This window comes from Caloenas nicobarica, chromosome 7 (assembly GCF_036013445.1).
Source record: "Caloenas nicobarica isolate bCalNic1 chromosome 7, bCalNic1.hap1, whole genome shotgun sequence".
Classification (NCBI taxonomy): domain Eukaryota; kingdom Metazoa; phylum Chordata; class Aves; order Columbiformes; family Columbidae; genus Caloenas; species Caloenas nicobarica.
In genome coordinates this window covers 39064611-39073016 of record NC_088251.1, presented here as the reverse complement: position 1 = coordinate 39073016, position 8406 = coordinate 39064611, and the positions used below count along the sequence as shown (strand labels likewise).

The 8406-nt window shown below is 49.2% G+C and overlaps 1 protein-coding gene and 1 long non-coding RNA gene across 2 annotated transcripts in view; one reads left to right on the top strand and one right to left on the bottom strand.

The window, feature by feature from the left end:
• Positions 1-5084: 5084 nt before the first annotated feature.
• On the bottom strand, positions 5085-7868 carry LOC135990735 (uncharacterized). The gene is made up of 2 exons (XR_010606458.1): positions 7507-7868; positions 5085-5372 (listed from the first exon to the last, which is right to left on the bottom strand). It is a non-coding gene; the product is annotated as an uncharacterized LOC135990735 (long non-coding RNA).
• Positions 7869-7878: 10 nt separating this feature from the next.
• The window catches only part of IPMK (inositol polyphosphate multikinase), a 39866-nt gene continuing 39338 nt past the window's right edge, over positions 7879-8406 (top strand). Inside the window, exon 1 of the mRNA XM_065638729.1 lies at positions 7879-8286. Within this exon, the coding sequence (XP_065494801.1) occupies positions 8070-8286 (217 nt within the window). The 5' untranslated portion in view covers positions 7879-8069. The remainder of the gene's footprint in view (positions 8287-8406) is intronic.

Below are 8406 nucleotides of genomic sequence, written 5' to 3'. Positions count from 1 at the left end.
TCTTGAGGTTGTAACGTCTGTGTTTTCTGAGGGGTGTGCAGCTTCTTTCAAGGGTGGGTTACACTGAGTAGTGCTGTACGCCAATGCTGCTGCGATCGTAAACCTGGGTCGGGCTTGGGTTCTCCTCTGAGACTTCCTTTCCTGTTAGCAGCAAAGCCTGGCTGCTCTTGAAGGAATAAAAGTTCACTGAGAGCTGCATTAATGTTCTGAGAGATGAAGTCGTGAAGTTTCAAATGAGTCTCTCGAGTCATAAAACTATTTCCTGAAGTTCGGGCACCAGGGACGTGCGCTCCATGAGAAGGTTTTGATCCTGCGAAGCAAAGATGCAGAGTCTTGGCTGATTTACATCCTGGTGAGTTTGTTTTCGAGAAGTGTCACATTTATAAATGTTGATATAAAGTGGTTAAATTTTATTTTGATGTACGTACAATTTTCTGTACCATACCTAAAAGTTCCTGTTACTCATGTTTGAACATGATCGTGAAAAGACAAACTTGCCAGCAGTCTCGATGAGCATCACAGAGAACGCTTCATTTTTTTCCTTGGTACCATGATAGATGGGTTTCCTGTCCCAGGATAAATCTGTATTTCTGTTCTGTTTCAACATGCAAGTGTTCACCAGGAAGGTAAGCAAAGTACCAATTCTGCAGTAATTGAGAGTGACTCATCAAAATAATCTGAATGTCAAATATTCAAGTGCTTCTAGAAGCTGCATTCTTGAAGGGGAGATGGCTGTAAGTTACAGGTATTTTTTGCACATTTAATTCCAGCACCGTCAATCAAACAGCTAATTTCAAATGGAGGCCGGCATTGCAATCACGCACCGGCCCACTAGGAGGAAACACACGCTGTGCAATGGATACGCTCCTTGGTGCGGGCAATGCTGCTTTAAAGGGGTTTTTTATACGTGCATATATTTACGTGCATTTTTTCTTAGCAGCATTGCTGTCTGTCAGAGCCCAGACATCTGGAAGTGCTGCTTTAACATGTTTGCAGCTAAGCAGCTTTCTGTGCACGGAGGCTCGTGCACTTTGAATCTAGGAGCTGGTTTAGTTCCCAACAGCCAGCTGCAGAGCTGACCGCAGGCCCTACTAACATTTTCACCACGTTGCTGCAGTTTGAACCTTTTTCTCTTGCTTGTCCGTAAAAATCTATTTTGCGCAGCTGCGCAGCAGTTGGACCGGGATTTTCCTTTCAGTGTAAGGCAGCTAGATAAAGACATGGAGACATGAGTCACTGCTGTATCACAGTCGCTTACTCCAGTAATGGAAGAACATTTTATAATAGCAGGAAGGATAAGAACGTAGGCGTGAAACTAAACATTGGAGTTGCAAAGAAACCTTCTTGTCAGCTGGCTTGTCTCTAGGCACCCTGAGCATGGAAGTCTCTTACTAAATTGGTTTTTGCTTCAACTCCTGAAGCTTCAAGGCTGACAGAACCCACCTCGCGCCCTGGCTGGATCAGGTGGAAGAGCACGATCTCCCTGTAGCTGAGTCGATCAGTGCTCAGCACCTCTCTGGTTCTCCCGATTGCTTTGTGCCCCCTGGCTTGTTCAGCCCTGGTTTTCCTGCTTTGATGAGTGGCTTCTCTGCACCAGCAGGAGAATGATAATTTTCCAAGAGCCATCATGAATTTAGGATGGGTACGGGGAGCTGCTGCTTGAAGCTCCCTGCTGTTTTCTGTAGCAGTGGGGTCGCTGCGGTGCACAGGGCGTTTCTCGGGCAGGATGTTCTCCAGGGTGCCTAATGCTGAGGGTAGTGCAGAGAGGAGCTGAATAAAAACTAAATAACCTAGAAATAAATCAAATGTGCAGAGAGAAACAAGGAGAAAGAAGAAATAAAATGGCAGATGGGAGGAGAGCATAAGCTAGAAGAGATTTAACACTGTGTAGCATTGCTAGGTGGTAGCAAAAGGAATAAATCAAAGTACAGAAAATGATGTGTTGCATTTTGTTAGACTTCTTAATAGACCAAAGCACAAGATGTACAAAGTAGCTGTTCATTAAAGTGGTTCCACGAGCCAAAACCCCTCAGAGCCGAAGGGGTTATGTGTCTCGAGCAGATATTTGTTACTGCGTTTTTTCCTCCTGAACTGTTTGTGAAATCCCACAGTACTGGACAGAAAGCAACGTACACTCATGCTATGGGTCCCCTGTTAGTCTAACGCTCCCACACACCCACCTTTGTAAAGCATTTAATTAGATGTGGAATTATAACAAATAGAAGTATTTACCAGTATGCTCCCTGGAGTCAATAAAATCACAGTGTTTTTACATGATTGTAGCAAAGCAGAATTCAATCCACCTTTCTCATGTGTGGTTTGGACGGGTAAGAAAGGATTCATCAGGGTTCTCAAGCAACTTCTGTTTTCTTCCATACATAGAAATTACATACGTCTCACTTAAGCACAGAGAGATTGTTTCTGCTGTTATTCTTTTCCAGCTGAAGACGGAACCATCCCTCCTCTCTGATTTGACATTGCGCTGCCCTTAATCTGCTCTGCATCCTCTTTGTCATGCAGACTGCAGTTTTCTTTTGGTGTTTTTGAATGCGTGGCACATTTATACAGAATTTTTTTTTTTTTTTTAAAAAAAAAAAAGGTGCCTTCTGCTCTCCTGGAGGAGGCTCTGCAGAAAAGAGGAGCTTCCTGAGCGTGCCAGAAATTACAGCTTTAATGTGTGAAGCATTCAAAATCCAGCACACTGCAAAGCATCTGCTCAGTAGCTGGAATGTTTGTGCTGTTCCGTCAAGTCAGCTGGCAACAGAAACAGCAAAATGAATGATAAGGTCACCAACTGCGTAACTTTTCTCAAATACTTTTCTGCAGCTGGCAAATATAACCATACAAGGATAAGACGTGGTCAAGACGCACTGTCTGTTCACCGCCGGGACTCTTGCTGGAGACTCGGGCAGTAAAACTATGGCCAGAACAGACTTTCACTTCAGTAATTATTAAATGTGTTGCTCTTTTCAAGCAGTGTGATCTTGCTGTTTCAATCTCGTTCTTGGCTCCAACATCTGCCCACGTTAAAATGCTTTTTAAGGGTTGAAATTCTGTTGCTTCTCAAAGTCTGGGAGTAGAATACTATTTAACAGAAGAGACACTTCTTAATGCCAGTTGGCAGTGGGTTTAGTCAATAAACAGGTATTTGATCCTGCTGCGTATGGGGGCAATGTAAGTAGTCTCTAGGGAAAGGCAAAGACGCGTTTTAAATAAACCTCTTGGCACGTTAATCATCTTAAATCAAGTACCGGGGTTACCCTAAAGCATTAGGATGGGACTGGTAAAATGCCACCATGCATTTGTGAACCCTGAGCAACCCCCTGATAGAGATACAGCACTGTACTGGGAACATCTTTGTGTGCAGGGACAAAGGGAGGAATCTTTAGCTACCTGTAAGCCATGAGATCAGGAGATGGTGCTGAAGACTTTGCTCTAACACCTCTGTTTCAGGAAGAACCACAACTTCTTGCCCAAGGATGTCAAAGCACACATATCCTCACTGCCCTTTTCTAGGGCCGGAGGCCGCTAAAATATATTTAGTCTGTTCAGACTCTCCATAAATCATGGTTTAATTCCATCTTCTTCACTGATTAATTAATGGTATGTTCCTATTCTCCATGAGAGAACGGTTCCAGGATCAGCATCAAAGAGCTTTGGTTTTGATTATTTCCCTCTACAGGCATCGCCCTACGTTCATTCCCACTGAAGCTCCTTTGCCAACACTGTGCCTTCCGTTCAGCTTTGTGAGATCCTGCAGGATTTCTTTGCCATCACCGTGGCCTTTGGCTGCCCCAGGAGCATCTGCGGACCTGGAGACTTCGTGCAGGACATGAATAAAGATGTTGAATAAAACCAGCCTCAGCAAACACCCGCTGCTGCCTCCTCTCCACCATGAAAGCCCTTCCATTTGCTTCCCAGCCCTTAACCTCCTCTCAGGCCAAAAATGAACCTTTCCTCCAAATTCTGGGCTTAGCTTAACGATCACCACCACCAACAAAAAAATATCCACGGACTCTGAGGAAGAAATTAACTATTGAAACGAGCTTTTCACCTCTATAGTCCTCGTACTTTCCAATACAAAACAGACCACCCAAAATTTTACAGCTGCGGTTCTGTTTGTAGAAAAGGTGATCCATAAAATACACGACTGCTGTGAATTAACCTCACAGTCACTCCCAAAATGTGCTGTATTATCTCCAGAGAGCATAAGTTCGCTTTTGACACTGTCCCTTTGCTTCCATCCTGGAAAACCCCAGCTGTACCTGGTTGCCAGGGAGGAGAGGAGTGTCAAAGAGTTTGCAGCAGTCAGAGCCAAGTAAAATATTAATCATTGTGCGCTATGATGCCCAAGTGACGAGGCAGTAGCTAGGAAAGAAAGTGGGATAGCAGCACCCTTGAGTTCTACAGCTACAACAGACAAGGGCGGTTTAGATTTTCCTTTACTTAACAAGAACAAAAGAGCACAGAACTTCGGTGAATTTATCAAAGCATTAAAAGCCCTGAGCTATTTTAAGAGGGCGCGATACAGCAACGCTTCTGCTGTGAAGCAGCGAGAAAAAAAAGAACGAACTGCGACACGGCTGCCACTTCCACGCTGCTGTGACAACGCCTGCCGAGCGAGCAGGACAGGCCACTGCAGACGCTCTCGCCCTTCCAGCAAATTACTCATTTCACCGATTGATGTTTCTTATCAGGACCAAACGGACGGTCCGGGTTGGCTCTGTCGCAGTCTTTTGGTCCGGCAGGAGCCTGGCGAGCACGGCCGCCTGCGAAGGGACACTGAAAAACTCAGCAATGCTTGTTGTCAGCATAGCTCTAGGGTACCAATATTTTGGCCAAGATCTCGCCCCACTCGTCTGTTTACCCAATGTCCCCCTGCACTTCCACTGCAGTATGAGCTTATTTCCTGCACTAAAGTGCTGTGCGTCTTGCGGTTAGTTATTAACTAGCTGTTGCGTTTGGAAAAGGGCTTTCTTTCAGCAGAAAGTGATTATTTTGTAATCCTCGCTCAGTTCAGGGGAGCTTTGCAATCTGCCAGTGAGACATCCTCGTGCAGCACAAAGCACTCTGTGCAAAATGAATGAGTGCATAACATTTATTGTGATTATATTGTTAGTGTTTACATTTGTGCCAGACTGGGTGAGGTATGATTGTTTTCCAGCAATAAAGAGTAACCCAGAATTAAACACAATTTTGCCACATGCATTTTAGTGGGGGGGTGGGGCAGATTTCCAACCACCTTTAGGAGCCGTTCGCAGCATCTTTCACTTTCTCTTCGAGTGCAATTGCACAGCCCAGAGACAAGAAGTTTCCTTGGGAATCTTGCTGGTAGGTTCAGCTTTCAGCGTAGACTCCTACAGTACCACACTCTGTGGATAAACAAATTATTTGTTATTTCTGGTATTCTTCTGGGTTTGCTTGTTTTATTTTAGGAGAAGATCCCAGACAAGATTAGTGAACTCTGTGTGCTGAAGCGTGAGGGTGGAGTGAGTGATCACAAGACAGTCTCTTGCGTCACTTGATTTCTTTATGCATAAATCTGACTAAACCAAGTATCAGGGAAAAGAAAACAGTCAGAGTTTACTTATTCCAGTTGCTCGTGCTTTCATCTTTCTTTTAATCCCCTCTAGATCCACTTCTGTTAGCTCAAAGGATATCTAGAAAGTATTAGTTCAGGACTAGGTACTTCAGTAGCCTTTAAATTCCACTTTTTTGCCTTTTAATTCCCTTTCTTTTTTTCCATTAAGATTTCGAGCTCAGGTAGATTGCAGCGTTATAAGTCTGAAAGAGCATCTATGTTTCTCTCTCTGCGTTAAGACTCGGATCAGACAAATGTTTCACATCTCTGCAGGGGGAAATATCTTTCCACAAGGCTCAGGTTGGCATCCGAACCTTGTAGCAGCTGCTGCTGCCGAGACCAGGAGCCTTCTCTCTGCCAGACATGTACCCCTTGTGCTTTTTTTTATTCACTATATATATTCCTCGGTAATTTCTTTTTTGTGCAAGGGTTGACCAATCTGTGGTATTTCTCTCCTGCGTCAGCATCCCCCTGGGAAAATTCCGCGTTGGGGAAGTGAATATGGGAGTTTATGCTTGCAACCACCTGACACCGCATTTTTAGGGCTGGACAGTAACGTCTGATGAGAAGAGGATATCCAGGAAGGAGAAACATAACTTCTCAGACCAGCCTTGTTACTTCAGAAAGGATCTTGCTGAGTTGTTACCACTGTCTTCCCCATCTTACCCAATTAAGAGAGCAAAACAGATTATTCCATGAACAACGAACTAATGAAACTCAGTTTTGACAGATTTACGCGGTATGCTCCTTCCTCTCACTCTTCAACACTCCTTCTCCCCGTGACCTTCCTGTTCCTTTGACACTTTAATTTCCCCAGTAAATCCCCCAAATCGCCATCCAGTTCTCCCAACCACCTGCCACGCCTCCCAGTTGTGGGATGGGGAAGAGGTGGCACACGATAGCTGAGCTATTAGAGGAACTGTTGTTCCACCAATATCAATACTGATTCCTGATATGCATCCGCCCATTTTTATAAAACCTCTGGAAATGTCATGTATCTGCTAAAATCGCCTTCCTATCTCCAGCCTTGCCTTCCCATTCCTGTGTCCTACTAATGCTAAACACGACTTGACACTGGCGGGTACCGAGGCAAAAGCACAGGTCTAATGTTCACAGAGTTCAGCTAATTTATTAAATGAAAGAAACAGTAAAAAGAAAAGGTAGCAATTACACAGAATCACAGAATGTTAGGGATTGGAAGGGACCTCGAAAGATCATCTAGTCCAATCCCCCTGCCAGGGCAGGAACACCTAGGTGAGGTTACACAGGAAGGCGTCCAGGCGGGTTTTGAATGTCTCCAGAGAAGGAGAATCCACAACCCCCCTGGGCAGCCTGTTCCAGTGTTCCGTCACCCTCACTGAGAAGAAGTTTCTTCTCAAATTTAAGTGGAACCTCCTGTGTTCCAGCTTGAACCCATTACCCCTTGTCTTACTGTTGGTTGTCACCGAGAAGAGCCTGGCTCCATCCTCGTGACACCCACCCTTTATATATTTATAAACATTGATGAGGTCACCCCTCAGTCTCCTCTTCTCCAAGCTAAAGAGCCCCAGCTCCCTCAGCCTTTCCTCATAAGGGAGATGCTCCACTCCCTTCATCATCTTTGTGGCCCTGACACGCTTACAAATAGAGCTGGCACATCCCTAGTCGAAGAATTAATGAAGTCTTGTAGCCAAGAAGCGGAGCCAGGAGTCCTGTGAGTGAGTGCAGGGCTTGCGCGCAGCTCCGCGCACCCGAGGGGGGTTACAGTTCAGATTAAGGACTAGTTCATCTAATTCTGATCGGCTGTCAGGCCAGGTGTGCCCACCCCGAATCCAGGACAGACGCCTACGGAGTGCGACGAGGCTGGTTTAGGCCTTACGCACTTCAAAGATGTCCCACTATTTAGGCGCCTCAGCCTGCTCCCGCTTCTGGTCCCTGTGACCTACCGGAGGTAAAATAAAACAAGCCTCGGGATGACGGAGAATCGGTGCGAAACCGAGGAGGGTTTGGGGCGCATTTCTGGCCACCGGGGGAGCGGCAGCGGCCTCTGCCCGCCAGCGCCCGCCTCTCGCCGCGCGCGGCGGCACCTTGTCCGGGGGGCGGCCCCGGCCCCGGCCCCGCCGCGGCTCGGAGCGCGCTGCGCCGGGCCGGGCCCGGCCCTGCTGCCGCCGCCGCACCAGGCGCTGCCCGCCCGGCCTCAGCGGCGCCGCGGCCTCCGCGGGGCCCGGCCGCGGCCTACCCTGGGGCAGCGCCCCGCTCGGCGCCGCCACAGCGGCCGCGGCCCCCAGCCCCGCCGCGGGCCGGGCGGCAGAGGCGGAGCCGCGTCCGGGGCGGGGCGGCGCGGCGGCCAGTCGCCGGGGTGGGCGGCGCGGAGCGGAGCGGCGCGGGGTGATGGAGCCGCCGGCCCTCGCCGCCCGCGCCCCGGCACGCAGCGCCCGCTGAGGCCCGCAGGCCGCTGCCGCCCGTCGGAGCGCGGCCGCCGCTCGCCTCCCGCCGCCACCCCCGGGACATGGCCACGGAGCCCCCGCGGCCGGCGCTGCCCGCGGCGGGGCGCCCCGAGGGCGGGGGCGGCGGGCGCGGCGAGGCGGAGGAGGCCGCGGCCCAGCCGGCGCTCGGCGCTTCCCCGTGCCCCGCGGCGGCGGGGGGCGGCCGGCGGCGGGCGCTGAACGGCTGCGTGCCGCTGTCGCACCAGGTGGCCGGGCACATGTACGGCAAGGATAAAGGCGGTGAGCGGCGGCGGGGGGAGCGCCGGGCCGAGGGGATCGCACCCCGGGGGGATTTCCCCACACACACAGAGACGTACGCGCCGGTTCATCGTATTTCTGCCGAACCTGGTTGTGGCGGGG